This window comes from Ornithodoros turicata, chromosome 9, assembly GCF_037126465.1.
Source record: "Ornithodoros turicata isolate Travis chromosome 9, ASM3712646v1, whole genome shotgun sequence".
Classification (NCBI taxonomy): Eukaryota; Metazoa; Arthropoda; class Arachnida; order Ixodida; family Argasidae; genus Ornithodoros; species Ornithodoros turicata.
Window position 1 is genome coordinate 23,552,052 of NC_088209.1, and position 19,697 is coordinate 23,571,748.

The 19,697-nt window shown below is 44.5% G+C and overlaps 1 protein-coding gene and 1 long non-coding RNA gene across 5 annotated transcripts in view; one reads left to right on the plus strand and one right to left on the minus strand.

Moving 5' to 3' along the window:
• Positions 1-12,591, minus strand: part of LOC135368397 (homeobox protein EMX2-like) — a 34,590-nt gene extending 21,999 nt beyond the window's left edge. Inside the window, exon 1 of the mRNA XM_064601619.1 lies at positions 11,950-12,591. Coding sequence (XP_064457689.1) covers positions 11,950-12,391 — 442 coding nt within the window. The 5' untranslated portion in view covers positions 12,392-12,591. The remainder of the gene's footprint in view (positions 1-11,949) is intronic.
• Positions 1-19,697, plus strand: part of LOC135368400 (uncharacterized) — a 214,934-nt gene that overhangs the window by 145,442 nt on the left and 49,795 nt on the right. The gene's annotated exons all lie outside the window — the stretch shown is intronic.

The following is a 19,697-nucleotide window of genomic DNA, read 5'->3' on the forward strand; positions in this document are numbered from 1 at the left end:
GACATCCAAGCATATATGGCGGCATGCCTTTTTCCATTTTCAAGTCTCGAGACAAAGCGCTAATTCTCTATCCTATTCGATTATGTACACCCTCTCGGACTTTGTCCTTGTCTAACCATAGCTGTCTGCCACCGATCGGATAACTTCGTTCGTAAACCCTCGCCCTATTTGTCTTGTTCAGGATAAACGTGTTTTCCCAAGCTGCTCGCACGCCAGTGTATCTATGGACACGCGGATGACGCCTTTGACGTGTAGTGAATGCAGCGGGAGGAAGGACCTGCCCGCCGCGGTACACAGCAGGGACAAGAGGGATGACGCTCACTGCAGGTGGCTATCTTTACAAGACTACCATTGACATATGCACCCTTAAGCTTGTTATGTACAGATGAGCTGTGCGACATCTAGTTTGTGCGTTTCCTCGTCTGTCCACTTTGTTAGCTGCGTGTAGCGGCCGGCAGTTGGCGTGCGACCTCTTGCAAACGCAACAGCCGTCAAACAAATCACATCCCATTAGAGGCCCGTCGGTTGACCCTGCAACGACGCAGTGGAACTCGTGCCAACGTGACTAATGACAGCCACTATTATGCCGTGTTAGCAGTGGTGCAGGAAACTTGATACCGTGGCCAGCTGAAACTCCTCGGAGGCGAGATGCCCCACTCCGCTGCACGACGCCGTCAGATCCTGTGTCAAACCGAGTTAGGCGGCAATTTATGCCACTACCCAGACTGTTTCCATCACTGATACGAGAATGACCGACAGAAAATTGCTTTTCGCGGATTGCGTTAACGAGTCGCAAGATATATGTTCCTGCTGCGCCTGGTTGACAGGAGCGGGGAAGGAAGGCATTCGTTAAAATTTTAATCAACCGATAACGACGATAAAAGAGTTCATAGATTAGTGGTCGATAGTCGTTGCGCAAAGTGTACTTTCAGCCAATTCGTTTTGCCTTTTTTTTTTAATCTTCGTACGCCATTCCGGTCATTGATGATTCTATAGCAACCTTTCGGAAGCGGGTCGAGAAGCCCGGCAACAGCCAACTCTACTGTCTCTCAACCAGCGTAGAACGACAAAGCGATTGGAGGTCACGTGTTCTTTGTCAGTTGTCGTGTTGTATGTACAAACTCGTAGACGGTCTGCGTGTTGTCAGTTTACTACGGGGCTCTTATGTCAGAAACCTTTTCAACAACGCCAGGTTTTCAAATGCTTACAGAGTTCCTGATGACCATCGGTTTGTTCCACACGCTTTATAGTGTTATATACAGTCAACCCACGACTTATGACCCCTCGCTTTATGAACCGGTGCCCTCTGGAACAAGAAACTTCCCCTTCCATATTACAAGACGCAATTTATGTATCCACTTCTGAATAGCGAACATGTGAATAGTGAATAGCGAACTTGCGAGTAGAGCACCTGAGAAGTAGTTTCTGGCAGTGGGGGGTGGGGTGGGATGAGAATATATGTTAGGAGTAGCAGAACTAGTCGCGAGACGAGTTCAATTTCTCCTTGTTTTTTTTTTCCTTGCAAACAAACAAACTCAATTTATGTATCCTTCGATATATTGAAAGATTTTTCCAGGAATGTTCGCCGTTTATACATTGGGGGTTTACTGTACTCTAATTTCCCAATGTGCCTCGGTGCTCCTTTTTCTGCTCCTTTTGCTCTGTATATAGCACCGCCTCAATCGTTCCGTATAGTCGACTCGTGCATAACTTATTTCACTACATCCTCATGTCACTCATGTAAGTAGGGTAGGGTAACTGCCAATCGGCGATGAAACATCCCGTATCGTTGTCATAATCAATTCGTTGTCGTTGTTGTATAGACGGTTCATAGTCATCCATGTATATGTGGTCCAGGACAGTCGACGTCGTAGTCTTTCCACTCACCCCGTGCATTGCACGTTTCTCATGCTTTAAGGAGAAGTGTCACTCTTTTACAAGCATACGCAGAAATATGTACTTTCTTTCTTTTTTTCTTCGTCGAAGCGCCCGCTACTAGTATAGTAATGGGACAACTTTACGGTCCTTGCACGGCTATAATGGCCGCCCGCTGGCCTCTCGACAGCCTACGCGGTTGACGCCCAGCTGTGTATCTTGCGTATGTGTACCTTCCCACTTAGAGAGAGCGTCACCACTTCAGTCGTAAATATTCGTGTTCCTCTTAAAAGCGTAATATCAGCGCTTAGGCGCTCCAAGGCGGTTATTCTTTTTCTTTTTCTGCTTCTTCTTCCCGGTGGCGTTTTTGCTGTCCCTCGTGTGCGTGCCAGGCACGGCGTGGGTGGCATCTGTTCAGATTGTGACATTTTTGTCTGTTTCCTTACTTTACTTTTTCTTCTTCTTTTTTTTTTAAGGAAGAACCCTGAAGAAGGTCTCTGGAGCTATGTAGTTCTCGTGGGCTGGCGTATCGAGAGCATTTATCGTGCGTTTATCTCCGTGCTGAATGAAGCGTATTGCGCTAAATTGTGCGCTCAATAGTTCCGATAAAATCCTCCCACGACTGATTTTGTGGCGTCTACAGCAACTATTTGCAATTCTAAGTGCTTGACGTTCAGAGTTTTCTCACAGAACTCGCATATCTTGTACAGATCCCGACAAAAGTTTACGGAACACGAGAGCGACGTATTTCTTGATCTCAGCGACACCCTAGCGGAGAACGGGAGTGGACACACTTATTGAGAGGCGCGTCGAGTACCCGGTCATCTGTTTGTAAGTCTATCTGCTCCTGTTTGCAACAGCCGTGTTGCTCAGATGACTATATACACCACTCCAGTGTTCCGTAAACTTTTGTCGTGACCTGTACGTTTATTTATTTAATTGTCTTATTTTTTCTCCGCCCACGTTTGGTTCAAAACACAGTGCGAACAAGTCCGATCACGGTTTAACGTCACATTTTCGCACTCGCGGGTCTCTCAAAAGCATGCCGTTCTCAGTTTCACATATTTACGTTGTATGTATCCGTAAATATATATTAGCTGATTTACGTCACGGATTATCTCCGACGGTGATTGTGATGTAATACAGAAAAAAAAAAGGGGGATGTTTGGGGATTTTGGGAATGAGCTCCGAAATAGCCAGTTCTCCATTCATCCGAGCCAACTACGTACTTATATTTCTGAAACATCTCTGTGTGCAACGTGTATACGTGTAGTTTCTTCCATCCTTTCTGTTATAAGCGTCAAACATAAAAAAAATAATAATTTACACTCTCAGAAGGTCCTTCGGGTCCGCGAATGAAAGAAAATCATTTTTGCCCGACGGGGACAAGACATCCTACTGCGAAGACAAATGCGAAGCAGGCGACAGAGAGGACATATTACAGGGACAGCAAAACTATATATTTCATTTCGAGAGTAAAGAAGGCCGGCGACATGGCCTCCCCGTCTATGTGTGCTAAGATTTTTCGATTGTCTCGGGTAACTTTCCGCAGTCTGTCCATATGTACTATATAGATTTCCCCCTGGGTTCCGGTGAATCACAAAAAAGTAGTATCGAACATAAAAGTAATATGTCATCGAGCTCGCTGTATACGTGGCTGTGACAGCACGCCCTTAAGCTCGGGGAAAAGACAGAACGCAAAGCTCAGGGACATTGTTGCCAACTGTATACCTGACCGCGAGCCATTTTCTATCTCACGCTTCATATATACACTATAGATCTGTTATATGATGACGTCGTATATATACGACAACAGTCACGTTGTTTCTCTTCGACGTATCCTGATGAGGTCGTTCGAGGTCGAGTATCGCCTGTGCGTGCCGGTCGGTGTGAGCGACGTCTATACGCCGTAGCTCGGGGGCGATTTATTAATTGTGTCACTGTGTTTACGTGGTATCCGGCGCATGTTCACTGTTCTCGGTGCGGATCAATTAGGTCGTCACCCCGAAAGTGCCACTAACTCCTATTGGCGGACGTGGATATTGCAAGGTGAGCAGCTGTCCGCTTCCCGAGCAGCACCTGATCTGTCAATCAGCCTGTCTCCAAGCTTCCGGGCCTGGGCCTCTGTCCGCCGCTAATTAGTGGGAGACGGAAACAATGGACGGATCAACTCGCGTGGCGACATAGACACAGCCGGGGCCATATACAGCGTGAAGACCATGTGTATTGCTGAGTCAAAGAAGGTTCTGAGAGATTCGAACTTAGGACTATATGGGCCCTTTCGTCCTGGCTGGCATATGTCAGCTCGTATGCGCCGATGCTCGGCATGGCAACGCATTCACAGCCGGGACTGCAGCATGCGTGACTACATGTATTGCTAAGTGAAACTACTGGAACAAGAAATACGTGTCACGAGGGGTGAGAAAATTTGCAGCTTAATTTGTTGCCGAGTCAAAGAAGGGTCTGATGGACGCTGTATGCCATGGGACCTCGTGTCCTGGTGGGCATATGAACTCGCCTGGCGACGCGTCATGTACCAATTATGATTTGACCACCAGCCTTTCCTGTCATCTACACTTCACTCCGCCCTCGTTATTTAATACTTGTTTTGACTTTCTTTTTGTGTTATATATCTTAATGAATATAAGAAGGATAGGATTTTAGGACAAAAATTATATGACAGACGAGAATTTAGGATAATGGGACATTCTGTCCGTGTAGCAATATCAACTAGCCTGCAGTGCTAATACTTGCTTGGCGACACATACACACCGTCTGAGCAATGAGAGAAGTGATTTTAGTCCTTTTTGGGGACTAAATCCACAGAAGTTAATTTAAAATTTAATTCACTTCAAAGAAGTTCAGTTTAAGTTGCTTGTTAACTAAATTTCTTCATTAGTCGTCACTTCCTGTTATTTTTGTCTGTGTTAATTATTATTTGTTAGTGATTTTCTGGGTCAGGAGACAAAAATTAGTAATTTCGATCTAGGGGATTAGAAGCTATAACTTCTCCTCAATTTACTCAGTCTCAGTTTTATCTTTCTCGGAGTGCGACTGGCTGGATACAACATCAGGCCTGCGAAGTCAAGCCACAGTCTGACAGACGCGAATACACAATTATGCGACCCTCCAATGTAGAACCCGCATTGCGACCTAATGTCAAGCGTGCAAACGAAAAAAAAAAACAAAAAAAACATAACGGTCTACACATCGTTCCGATTACTTCATTCTTAAGCAGCTGCGCAAGCTCACCCGCGTTGGTTGAACAAGCATGCAGTGTGCGAGGGGTCGCTTCTCCCACACAGATGTGTTGCGAGATACCTCGCATTTAAGTATCCCCAGTTCTATTCAACAAAGGAACGATGATCTGTGCCCTTACCATACGTTAGCGAGCATATCACCTAAATTACAGCAGCTTCAACTGATTTGAATCATGGGTGACGAAGAGTAAGAGATCGACGAAGGTTTCATTCAAATTATTGCGTCGCCGCGACGGGGAACGTGGAGAATACGCCGGTCTGGTGTGATGAATTAATACTTAGTCGTGACTGTTGTGCTTCACATAACACTTCACATGTTCTTTTACATATTCTTGCACGCACACATCGCTACACTGTCAGAACAGAACTTCGCCGCGTAGCACGTTGTCCGCAAACCATTGCCACGAATGATATAGGGTTATCGCTTCAGTGATTCGAAGAGCGAGGACTAGCGTACGCCTTTTTGTAGCAATTTGGACATATGATAATTGCTACGAAAAGGTGTACGCCCCACCGCCTCCTCCTCTCTCTGTTCCAATCAGAAGCGATATCTCTATCATTCGTGGCAGTAGTTGGCGCACAACGTGCTATGCGGTGAAGTTCCGCTTTGAGAGTGTAGCGTATAATGGCCTTTTTGTGAATCCCACCCCTGAGGAAGAACTTCACCGCATAGCACGCTCCCAGCTAACCATCATCGCGAATGACATCCTTATCTTCCGTGATTTGTTAAAACGGAAGGCGTGCGCCTTTTTGTGACACTTATGCCGTTATGTTAATTGTCACAAAAAGATGTACGCCCCGCACTTTCCACACGAGTCAAGGCTGTATCATCCAGCACTCTCGAAAACTTCACCGCATACACTCTTAAAAATGAACTTCACCGCATAGCACGCTCTGCGCCAACTATCTCCACGAATGATATCGTTATCTGCCCTGATTTGTTGAAAACGGGAGGCGTACGCCTTTTCTGTGACAATTATGAACATCATAAGTGTCACAAAAAAAAAGGCGTACGCCTCCCGTTTTCAACGAATCATAACGATAACGATATCATTCGAGATGGTGGTTGGCTATAGGAGCGTGCTATGCGGTGAAGTTCATTTTTAAGCGTGTATAACACCTTCCTGAAATGTCATCGTTTTCCGCACTGATTTGTTGAAAACGTGACACATGCGCCTTTTTGTAACAATTAACGAAACTGCATAGGTGTAACGAAAAGGTGCACGCATTCAACCACGGAACCACGGCATTCGGGATGATGGTTGGCTATATAGGAGCGTGCTATTTCAGAGCACTTCTGTGAGGCCGACAACGGCGAGCTGTTGCACTATATAACATCACCGCCACCATCTGTTTTCAGAGCACATGTCAATTTCACTCATGCTCGAGCTTTGAAGGTTCCGATTCTGACGGAGGTTTCAATGCGGACAACGCAGGCACCGTAGAAACCGATTGCCTTTTATGGACATACACTGCATCGTCTGTTTTGCTTAGCTTGTCTCTTTCTTTCATGCGAAATTAAAACTTACTTTTGTATCGCTTGCAAGATTTTTCCTAATATCCTTTGTATGGCCCGTGGCTGGACTTCCGCCAATACATGTATACACTGATTCTGTGACTCATCTAATCGGTCAACAATACAATACTTGCATGGTGTTGATCACGTATCTTCGAGTCTTCGACCGTTGCATGGTGACGTCCAGCACAGATATTAATATTATCGTCCAGCCCAGATCTGATTGGCTGGCGGGCAAAGCACCAATTTTTCCCCCACCCCATCAAAAATGTTCAATCACCCCACCTTGCAACTTTGCGAAATTGTCGATAGCACGGCGACACATTGAAGTGGTCGTCACGCATAGCTAGCTTTATTATCTTCCTTACAAGGCACACCAGGTATGTTTAACAACCTCTCGACTGACCGCCCCCCCCGCGCGGAATTATTTCTTCCCCCCCCCCTCCACACATATATATTTGAAAGCGTTTCGATGTCCCTGATCTACGTATAGTCCAGTCCGTGTGAAACGTTAGAGGGAAACCAGTCTGTGTGGCTGGTCTTCCGCTCCGTTGCCAATACATGCATGCTACCTGTCGTCCATGTGACTGCATGGACTTACGCTTCGATGTCAATACATATTCTCACTGCTCTTCGGTTTTAGTGCGAAGGCAGTACTATTTTTGAAGCGTGATGTGGGCAAGACTTGCGCTTGTCCCATCCTACAGTTGGCAATTCAACTGTCGTCGGGGCAACGTTCCCGGGAAGATTTTTTCCTAAAAATGTCTTGTCTTTGTGTATTGTCTTCTGCTTGATGACAATACGTACATGGTGGCTTCGTCGCCAATATATATATATATATATATATATATATATATATATATATATACATGGTGGTTCTACCTATCGGGCTACCTCCATGGTTCTCCTGCTTGATGACAATACATACACATGGAAGTTGAGACCCCTGAAGAAAAAGCCGAACGCCGAATGGAAGTTCATGGTAGTTTTCTGCTTAATGCCAACATATGGTAGTTCTCCTAATCTGAGATGGAGGAGGTAGTTCTCCTATACGCTCTTAAAACAAACGTGGTGGTGGTGAAAGGACTCGCCGTTGTCGCCTCGCCTTACCTCTCTCCAAACAAAACATAACAAAACAAACTTTACTGCATAGCATGCTCCTAGCCAACCATATCATCCCGAATGACATTGTTCTGCACCCTGACTTGTTGAAAACGGGAGGCGTACACTCTTAAAACAAAGCTTCACCACATAGCACGCTGAAGGCCTGCCATTGTACAGAGTGATACCTCTATCACTCATGATTTGTGGAAAGCGCAGGGCATACGCCTTCTTGTGAGAATTAACATATCTGCATAAATATCACAAAAAGGCGTACGCCTCCCGTTTCCAACAAATCCGGGGAGAAAACGATGTCACTCGGGATGATGGTTGGCTAGGAGCGTGCTATGTGGTGAAGTTCATTTTTAAGAGTGTACGTACGTCTCTTTGCGCCCTTGTGCAGTGATGTCCTAAAAAGGCGTACGCCCCGCGCTTTCCACAAATCAGGAGTGATAACGATATCGTTCTGTGCAATGATTGGCCTTCACCGTGTTATGTGAGAAGTTCTGTTTTAGGAGTGTACTTGATGAAAGCACATGCGTGCAACGTCGTCACTGGTTATGGTCATTAGTGAAAAGCAAAGTTTACTTATAGGTCGATTACTTATTCGGGAGTGTAATTACGTCAATAAAATGTCCTAACACCATATGCGCGCGTGCCTCTGGCAGGTTGAAATATATTATACGTCTATGCTGCATAATTAAAATCGTGTGTATTATATAACGCAGCATAATATGTTAATAATGTATTATACGTGCAGTAAAACGAAGTATGTAAGTATAGCTCGTGTGAAAAATTATGTTTCTGTCGCTTACGTGTATATATTTCAACAGCACTTACTCGGTAGCAGATCGCAATACAGCACGAAGTTATATAAAACTTAGTCCAGGGTCCAATTTGCGTGTAATTTCTCTATGGAATATACGCGGCGCTAACACACTACAATGCTTAGTTTCTAGTGTTAGTTTTCGCACCAAAAAATCTTAATTGAGTATTTTAATGCAATATATAGGGCCATTGCTGACTATTTTTCTGGGGAACATACCGGTTTTCTTTTATATATTTATATATAAAGCGCGGTTTATTGCTCGTCAGGCAATTTCTGGTCGCTTTCAATTAGATTCGACACATTGGAAACTTCGTCTCCGACGACTACCCGTCGTCGCAATATTATAGTCAGCCTCTGAGCAACAATTATTGAACGGGTGTTGCACGTAGACCACGCTGACCCCGGAAATATATATATATATATATAAAAATGCCGAGCATAATCAGTTATTGTTGTTGTGAGCTGCGCTCGCGACGGTGAATACACTGTTAGAAAAAAAGGTATAAAGAAGGTATAATAATGGGCTATTGTACCATTTTTATACCTTCTGTTGCAGATATATACCTTTCGAGGGTATAGAAAAGGGACAAAGTGCCGATTTATACCTCCAATCGTGCACAAGGGTATAAAAGAGGTATGAAGCAGGGATAACGAAACATATTTATACCTCATTATCACGTGTTTATACCTTGTGTGTAACATAGAACCGAGGCTATACTTCCTAAGATATAACTGCAGGCTGTTTATACCTTCATCGTTTTTATACCTTTACTTGCACCACGTGTTGAATCACATAATTTTCTTTTGTTGAAGCGGTGTCATTTAAGATAAACAGTAATTTGTTTAAGAAACACAGACTTCGTTAGAGTTGCATCTACAATCTATAGGTTGAGTTGAGACTGCGTCATATGTGTACCTGAAATAATTAAATCTTGCCGTTCTCACCCGTATGGTTGTCCGCCAGGCGAAGGATGCTCTACAGTTTGCCAAGTCGCCAGCCGTATATCAGTATTTGTTGTCCTTTAGATGTCGATATCTGGATTTGATCGATCAAAACTGCCAAACACGCGGAATGGGTATTCCTCTTTGAACCTTTTCTTTCTTATATTATAGTATTTTATTTTTTATTTTTTTATATGGGGAACTCGTGTGGCGTACTCGAGCGTTGCTCTCAAATAGTTTGCACGTGTGAGTGTGGTAAAAAAGAAAAGAACGCTTTTCTTCTCATCAAATGTTATTTCAACTCCCTGTACTAAAATTTTGTCGCAAACTGGATTGATGATGATGATGCTGATTGAAAGAAAAAACTGGGATTAGAATATACCTCTGCAGAGGTACAGTTTATGTGAAGAAAAGGTATAAATTCTATACCTCCACTAGGGTATAAACTATATATACCTTTCCGGAGGGTATAAATTTATACCCTAAAAGGTACGAGTTATTGCACGGGCGATTTATACCCTAAAAGGTATAAATTTTTCTAACAGTGTATAACATCCGTCTCAAGCTGTCAGCGGTAAGTAATAAGTTGGTAAGCAAACTGCCAGCGGAGGCTGGTGGTGCTGATGTTGTGTTTTGTTATTAGTTAGATATATATTTCAATTAGAAAACGACACCGAGCAGATTGATTGTAAGGCTGGAAATAAGAAGAATTCTAAATTTCAAAACAAAATATTTCCAATTAATTCTGTCTCCGCGTAAAAAATAAAAGTCAAAATTCAAAAAGTAAAGATTTTTTGAAAATGTCTTCGTGTTCCAAACTGGCTAGTTCCCTACTTCAGTATTTATTACGCATACTTTGTTGTTTAGAAATATTTTCCTGATATATAAAAACTAAACGTCTAATTCATTCTGCGAATTACGACGAATTGTCGACAGTTCAATAAGTTTTGACTTAGCTGATGACAATTGCAAGATATCGAGATGAATAGTTCGTAACTTCAGTACTATTTTCCGACAAAGGCAATTATTGAACGGGTGTCGCCTTTCCGGGTCATCTGATATTTCGTTCGAATGAAATGTCAGATTCTCTGGCTCATCAAATTCATTATCGAATAATGACGTAATTTACTCGTTCAGTGGGACTTATATGGGAATTCTCACTAGTGATGAACTTCAAGCGGTTTACTTGTAAGAAGAACCTCTCGTTAAATTATCGACTTGTGAGCAGTGCGGGGAAGTCACATAAAAAGGCAGCATCACAACAGCTGATTTGTGTGTAATTTTTGTTATTTTTGTCATATCGAAACACAATAGCGATATATTATTGTTCCTTGGATCGGGTTTGACTTCTGCATGTACTCATACAACAGCAACGTTATTTACGAGTATATTGCTGCCATCCCCCCACCCAGCACAAAAAAATACAAATATATACATTTGTCAGTATATATTTACACGTGTGCGTATGATTCAAATGTCGCTGCAGGAGAAACTGGACGCAAGTGGCTTGCCACCATCCCATGCCGCATTTTCATCGATTGATTGATTGGTAAAAGACGCATTTGTATCGTTCTCTATTGAGCGCGCCGTCGCCTGGTATGTTATTGCTCGGATGTACTCTTGTGGAAGCTTTTCTTTGTTTGTTTGTTTTTGTTTGTAAGAAAGAAAAAAAAATGGAGAAATTGAAGTCGTCTCCAGACGTGTTTTGGTACTCCTAACATAAATTCAACCCCCCCCCCCCCGGACAGAAAAAAAAGTAAAAAAGTAAAACAAAAACTACTCACTACTTCTTATATGTAATACATTGTTTCCCTTCTGGACGGGCAATCAAAGTCCTCTTTGGCTCTACCTCAGGAGTGAGAGAAGATAGAACACAGATTCCCTTTGGATCATATTATGCTGTATTCCTATACATGTGATTCCACTGAGGCCACAATTTGTCACGTGCGTATAGATTATCTTGGTACCCATTCATTGAGAACAGCGCGCACAGACAAGACATTCAAAAAGGTATGGTTGTCAATGTTTGCCTCGTCAAGTCGGAAAGTTTTCCGTTGTTTTTTCTTTTCTTACTTATACCTTTTTCTTTTCTTTGTGTGTGTGTGCATTTTCATTTGTTCGTTACGTAAGGGGAGGGGCTGCTATATATGTTACGCCCTTTCACGTGTGTGCGGCCTAAGTGACGCTCATGTCAGGTATGTATACATTCAATGAAAGAACATCAGAAACGCTACAACGTTCGAGGCAATATGTCTGTTGTCGTTCCGATGACACATGCAGAAACGCAATTATGAAAGGCTTTCCGTTTTGTACGTTGCGATTGTGTAGTCCCGATTCGAAGCACTCTAAAAGCGCACCAGTTCACAGCGTTTGCCTTCGTGTTGTACACGTACTATACCACGAGATATACACTAAACTGTACTCACCTCCGAAGCGGTGTGCTAGGAACCTGGAATGCCTCGCCGCCAAAAGCCAAGGGTAGAGGGGCTGAGGGTCACGAGACACCATAAAAGGTCCACCGGGCCCCATTAAGTGACCTAGACCCGGCTGGTGCATACTAGGAGGCGCCCCCACGTACGGCGAGGGCCTGGCTAAGGGATGATGATGTTGTTGTTGTTGCTGCTGTTCAGCCGCTAACGCCGCGGCGTATGCCGCCGCCAGCGGAGGGAAGGTAGCCATAGGCATGGCAACGTTCGGAGGTCTGGGGGAACACGACGACGGCGAGAGGTTCTCTTCACCACGACCCGCCTGGTCGGCCCTGGCAACGTCTTCGGCGGATAAGTCCTTGCCCACGATTGACTCGATGGAGAATCCCAACTTTGGCTTTGGAGCCGCCGTTGGCATCATGGTCTCCGGGGGAGACACCATTCCAGCACTGATCACGGCATCAACGGAGGCTATCCGGCAGGCGATGGTCTCCGTGCACAACAAGAAGCACAAGTGTTCGAGCGGTAAGTCACACGAGCAGCGGAGCAATCCGCATGACAAAAGGAGCACACCTTATTTGGACACCACTTAGCGATCCCGAGTTGTTGCGGATACCTAACAGCTCGAGGATGCGACACCGTTCTGTGGTCTGCGTTGGCAGGTGAGAGGCGGAGACAGCAGACGGGGAGGCGTTACTCCCCTCTGGAACCTCCTCGATGAGATGGTAAACGCAGTGCTGCCATCTGGAGAGAGTAGGGCGAGTTTGTTCCGCGTTGTGCTGACAGATTATTTCATCAGTGGGAAATTATACTAATTGTGCAGCATGTTCGCGAGCGACTGTTTCTTTTTTTGCTTTTTGTTCAGGTCACTGGCATGTTTACAGGAACGGGCATCCTCTGTCCAGTCCTGACCGGCTGACCTTCAGTTTGTGTCATCGTCGTTATTTGTTCCATTGCAATAACAAGAAACTAGCGCTATAATGCCAGGCATCCGAAACGCGGGCACTTCTTGTGAGCGTTTTCAAACCACAACTTCACTTCACAACGCGCTCCTGATCAACAATTCGTCGCGAATGGCATCGTTTTCTCCCCTGATTTTGTTGAAATCGGAAGATGTACGCCTTTTTGTGACACTTATGTAGTTATATTGTTGCAAAAACCCGCAAGCTTTTCCTCCCCCTCTCCACAAATCACGAGTGATAAAATGGTAACATCATAATTCTGAACATTCTGCGCAGTGGTTGACCTGCCTGTTTAAAAGTGCGACCTTTGTATACCTATATTCGGCGCATATAACCTCACGTACCCCATTTCGCATCCCGGCAGCGTCTGTGCTGGCTGAATGTTTGTTCCCTGCCTATGTTCAGACGTCTCCATAATGTAAAAGCCTGCGTTTGGGCGCACAGAGGGACGACACGAACACACGACTCAATGAAAGATGAAAGTCATTGAAAAGGTTAGCCAGGCTGTAGGACTCGAACCCACATCTTCTTCGACTCAATGTTGAGTCGTGTGTTCGTGTCGTCCCTCTGTGCGCCCAGACTCAGGCTTTTATTTTACATTATGGAGTTCATCCGCCAGCTGGCCTGCATGCATATGCACCATCTTGTTCGGAGGTCTTGTTTGAATGGTCGTGTTCGACGTTTTTCTTTTCATCTGCCGATCTGCGTGTATATAGGCAGGGGATTAGGAGTAGTGCATTACAATCTAATGCATTGCATATGGGTACTGAGTGGTATGCTGGCGTACACTGAAACCAACTCGAAAGACAGTTCATAACAGTATAGTATATGCCGGGGTAACTGGTGCACGTTAACCGCAAGCGACGTGTCCTGTGTCTTTCCGTCCGTATTTTACTGGGACGCCGATGGCTGTTCGTTAGTGGGTAATGCTAGTGCATTACGTTTGGTGTACGAGTAACGTAATGCCATCACATTTTGGCCGAGAAATGCGTAATGGCATTACTCATTACGTGGCTTGCAAGCCCGCACATTGTCTAAAGCCAGCAGTCAGAAATTGTGCCTGGGCAAGGAAAACCCGGGCTGTTTTTTTTCTTCTCCTTTTCCTTTTCTGCCAGCTTAGTCACCGACCAGGCGTCAAGAAGGAGGACAGAGTCAACGCTGCAATTAATCTAATCTAGGATTGCTAATTGAGATAGTTCATACTGTTACCTACATTTCCTTTTCCTTTCTTCTTTCTTTTTACTTCTATTCTATTCTGTTCATATTGCGCTCATATTGACGAAATCATTCACACCATTGATACGTAGCAATTTTGCAGAGACTTTAGTGCATAGCACTGGTAATCTGTAACGAAGTAAAATACTATATAATTACGTCTCCTTATACGTCGCCCTTACACAGTATACAGTCGTAGGCGTCTGAGAAAATGTAATTACCATTCCTTGATGAAGGGAATAGCATTATAGTAATGCGTTTTTGAGCATGAAAAAGCAACGAGTAATGTAATGCACTGCTTTTAATGGGTATTGGTAACGCATATTCGATACACCGTCGTGGCCTGAAGGTTTTCCTGGATTTTCTGCAAGACACCGGTCTGCTTTATGTTCTTTCATCCTGACGCGCGGTCTTTGCTATACCGTCTTGCCCCCCTCGTCCCGTCACTGTTATTTTACATATCATGCAGTCCCATCGGCATTGGGGTACTGGGCCACAACCCAGGTCTCGAATTTCCTCATTCGTTATCATCAGTGCATTTGTTGTTGTGTTGTTGTTGTATTGCAATAGAAAATAAAGAAATTTTCCCATCATTGCTATACGGCATTCTATCACGACCATTCGATCTATTTCGGAAAATCGGATACCCAGGGTCACGATTGTTGAAGGCAGTCATCGCTGTCCAATTGAGCAGCTATAAATAATTCGATGGATGCGCTGTTACCTGCTAGCCCTACAGTAACTTCCATGCACATGAGTAAAATGGTATAGAGCAATTGCGCTTCCAATTATGGCTTCCTTTACCGTTCATATTTTTACTGACGTCACGCCTTATGAATCTCAATCCTTTCTTTATTAAAAAGTCATGTCCTTCATTAATTCGACCTCATTCAATCTATATCGGTTTGTTTTGGTTTGGATGCCAATCAGTAGCAAAGTATCAATCAATCAGTCAATCAATAATACGCGTAACAATAACATACATGGCCGCACGCAATGGTGACCAGCACTTCACAATTACAGTTAGTAAGAAAAGGAGGAAAATGGTGTGGTGATGGTGATATGATAAAGAAAAAACGGGTACGTGAGTTTCGACGAAGTCGAACTGGCTACCCCATTATACGCTTACACACAAGGTACAAACAGATGATAAGATGATAAGAAAACAAGAGATGATGACCGGAGAAGAACAGAGATGATGATGGAGTTCAACATGTAGGAAAATGGTGTCACGATGTTCTTGCTGTTTATAGCAGGTTGGGCAACAAAAGTGATTCAAAAGTATTAGTTTCTATAGGGCTGAGCTGGTAAATATTTTAAGAAAAAATCTTCCCGGAAACAGCAACGCAAGCCATGCTGCCCCGACGACCGTTTGATAGGTAAATATATAGGAAACGCTGTGGACGCACCTGGACACGTGCCCTCGGCTTGTGTAGTGCAAAGCAAAGTAGTACCAGAAAAATGTGTCATTTTAGACAGTATTAGGCAGTGTAATTCTGTCAATGAAATATTCTGAAATGTACCAATGGAAATATGTAGCGTTCAGTGTCTCGCAGTTTTGGTTTGTGACCATAGTCTGCTGGAATCTCATTTCCAAAATAGTGATACGTATTACGTAATAGTGATACATATTGTTTCAATATATGGACAATGTGGCGAGAAATGCACAGTGATGATACTGTATTAATTTATATATATATATATATATATATATATATATATATATATATAATGTGTGTGGGGGGGGGGGGGCTTTTGTAAATTTAATACATCGTCATCATGACTGTGCTACCAGACAGCATAAGAGCATCAGTCACAACAACAACTACATGACTGACGATGCATGGGATGAAGTGATCAGTCACAGAAGTTAATGCAAGCAAAGCAAACATGCAACTCAAACCGCAAGCAAACCTGCCAAAAATACTTTTCAAACTTCATTAAACTATACAGTTACGATTGAAGTGTAACTCAATCACAGTTACGGTTAGCTCTGATGAGTAATTGAGCTAAACTGAACTACATTCATTGCATATTTTAGCTTGGATTGATTCTTGCTCCCGGACGAATGTAGTAGAGTACTAATATACGATTTTTAATTTAAATTAAATTACATTTTTAAAAAAATTACGATTTTTTATTTTGTGTTAGTGCCGCGAAGCAACTGTGGCTATGAGCGGCGTACAGACGGCGACAGATGGAGATAGGACAGCAGTAAAGAGTGGGGGATATGGAGAGGTTAGTATATGCGTCCTGGGCCGACTTCAGGAGGAACTGTGCCGACATTCGTCTGGAAGGTCCCTCGGAAAACCGACGGAAAACCTCAGACGGCACAGCCGGTTGTAGGAATCGAACCCACCACCTCCCAGTCTTCAACACCACCTTAACAAATGAAATATGGCTCTCACAGCATGATATGGCTAGAAACTTCTGCTCAGTAGCAACGCAACAATATGGCTGAATTACTGAGGCTAAAACACAACGGAGAGGTGCCCACTGTAATGCCCAATGTCTTTCCCAAAAAAGCAAGAGCTGCTGACATTGCAGAAATGGACTAACATCGAAGGTGGGGTTGAATCTGTACACTGCACGCAAAAAGTATTTCCACATAAATTACGAATCACTTTCAAAGGTAATTAAATTCATCTAGAAGTACGCGCTATCTATATGGTGTAATTCTGCAAGTGACTGATCACGAAGAATGTAAGTGGTTACAGTAACTGCGTTCTTGCAGTTGACTGCTATACAGCTCTTCCCGCAAGCGGATAATGTATAATATATGCATCCTGACTGGGTCGGGACTAACCTCTCCATATTTTTCTTTCATATCCAATCCAATCCAATCGAATCCAGAATGGGACATACGAGAAGAGGCTGGATGCCTCGCAGACGGGAAAGTCAGATCGCTTGTTTTCTGTACGCGAACATTTTACCTGTTTGCTTTCAAAGTACGCAGATGTGCTCGAAGTATGTCGTCTGGGACGAAGGTTTGCTCAACGTGGTCATTGTAAAGCAACAGTTTGAAGCATGCGGGGGACGCACCACGTCATTGACTCAGAGGTGGCTACCTATAAGCCAATCGTGTTGTGGATATCTTACTTGTGAGCCGAGTCGACCTGTAGGGGTTAACTCAGACCGAAGTGTAGGGGATCCCGAATGGGAACCATATAGATAACATTCTTAGCTTCCAGACGTTTTAAATTTATTTTAAATACGACAACGAGACATTTTGCAAAACCAGCTAGGTGCTGTCGACTGATAAACGACAAAAAATCGCGACACTGTTGCTAAAGTTTAAGATAAAGTCATAGGATACCTTCACGGGTGTTTTTGTCCGTGCGTGCTGTCGCATGGTACAGAAATCAAGGCCACATGAAGTGACAAGGCCGAGGTAGACGTGATTTCGTTTTGGACATAATTATTGATGAACCTGCTTTCGTGCTGCAGTCAGACAACATCTTACTTAAGAGTCGATTCGGATCACGGATGCGGTAAGAAAAAAAAAACATAAAGGATTGCCTGTTCATTATTTTCTACCTTGATATTTTTCATTGCCCCGTTTTATTGTTGTCTTTGAATTTGATCGTTTTGTGGTGACTTACTGAACTCAGGCCTTCGTCACCCCAATCGCCGTTGGCTTTCGCCTGTTAGTTTCGTTACTGCGTCAGGCACAGTAAAAAACAAACAAATGAATACGTAAAAATAATAACGCGTTGCTGCGAGACCTTGTCCTCAGCAGATGTCCTGCAATCGCTGAAGAACCACAAGAGTCTAGGAGAACCATCGAGTCCAACGCAAGTCCACTCCAAACCATCCAAACCAAAAATTCCAGTCTAAAGTCACTCTCTCTCTCTCTCTCAAGAGTTCACTCTCTTCGTGTTTGAACGGCTGACAGTAAACGTAGAAGGCGAGCAGTTTGTAGCACTTTTGCGAGAAACCAGATGTCTGGGCTAATGACTCTCTCTAAAGGTCGCCCGCCCAGGAAACAGTGTGAAGAAAATGTGCCAAAAAGCGACGAACCGCGGTGTTCGCTTTCCTTTTTCTGCCGTTTCGCTTTGGAATGCTATGCAGGAGGGTTCTAAATTGACCGGCACGGGCGCTGTAAGCTGATCGCTGGTGGCACTGGAAGCTCGTTGCCCGCGTGACACTTCAAGGCGTAACTGACGCATCGAGAGGGAGAGTTAATTGCTGGATCCGCTATAGTTTTACTGCGTGTTTCCACACACCTGCTGCCCTGTTGGTATGTTGTCCGGGCTTTTTCTCGCTGTATTTACGAAAAATCGCGCATTAAAGGAACACTAAACTGTAAGAAGTCCTGCTCGCGGAATGAAAGATGCACTCGTAAACCAGGTGGTGGTAGTGTAACCGTGACTGTGGTGGTGACTGTGGTGCTGGCTGTAGTGGAACTGCTTGCTGTAGTCGGCCGCGCTCATGCGGGCAACGTCACCCGACTATCGCAGCGGGCTATCGTGCGTCCTGGGCCTACTTCACAGGGAACTGTGCCGACAATATATATCTTAAAGCGTCTGAGGAAAACCCAGGGAAAACTCCCAGACAGCACAGCCGGAGCGAGGATTCGAACCCGGGTCACCTCCTAGTCTTCACCGCATAACACCCTCCTAGCCAACCACCATCCCGAATAGCATCGCTCTCTCCCCTGATACCGGGGCGTATACCCTTTTCGTGACACTTACGCAGTTATGGCGATTGTCACTAAAAGGCGTATGCCCCGCGCTTTCCACAAGTCAGGTGTGGTAACGGTATCATTCTGTGGAATGGTTGGTTGGCCTTCAGCATATTATATGGTGAAGTTCTGTTTTCTGGTGCTGGCCATGTCACGCCGGTAATGGAAGGTACCCGCGTTCGAATCCCGGTGCCGGCTGTGCAGTCTGGGGTTTTCCTCAGATGCTGTCAGACATATGTCGGCACAGTTCCCTTAGAAGTCGGCCCAGGACGCACATTCCCCCAAGAGCATAAGTCGTGTGACGTTTCGCCCCTCTTTGAGGCCGACAACGGCGAGCTCTTTCAGTGCTACCACCACCACCCCACCTCTATGTTTTCAGAGTGTGCCGTTACCTTCACATCGACACAAAAGGAACGGAATTCATCCGTTGCGTCGTTCGTGATTTATGAGCGAAAGAAACCGCTACCTACGCTTTCCTTCCTCATCTCCTTCTCAAGAAGCGCGACAATGCGGAAGACGCCTCTGATTGGTCTCCTCAAACGATCTCCCACGATGATTGGACGAATCGTTCGCGGATACCAATGAGAGCGCGCTCCGAAGTACGGAAGGCGTAAATTGCGCTGTCTTTCGCTGATAAATCACGAACGACGTAACCGATGAATATCCTTTTATGTTGGCATCAAGGTAGCGGCATCTTTCGTTTAGGAAGACACCATTTTCGGCGTCCCTTTAATTCATTAACCCTCACGAGCAGCAGTCCAAAATATTTTCGCTGAACGATGTCATACTACTATTACTGCACAACTGATGCTGTTGCCGTTACGTTGAGGAAAGATGAATCCGGCCACTTTTTGCAGAGCCAGTTGACGTCACACCACGGAGCACCT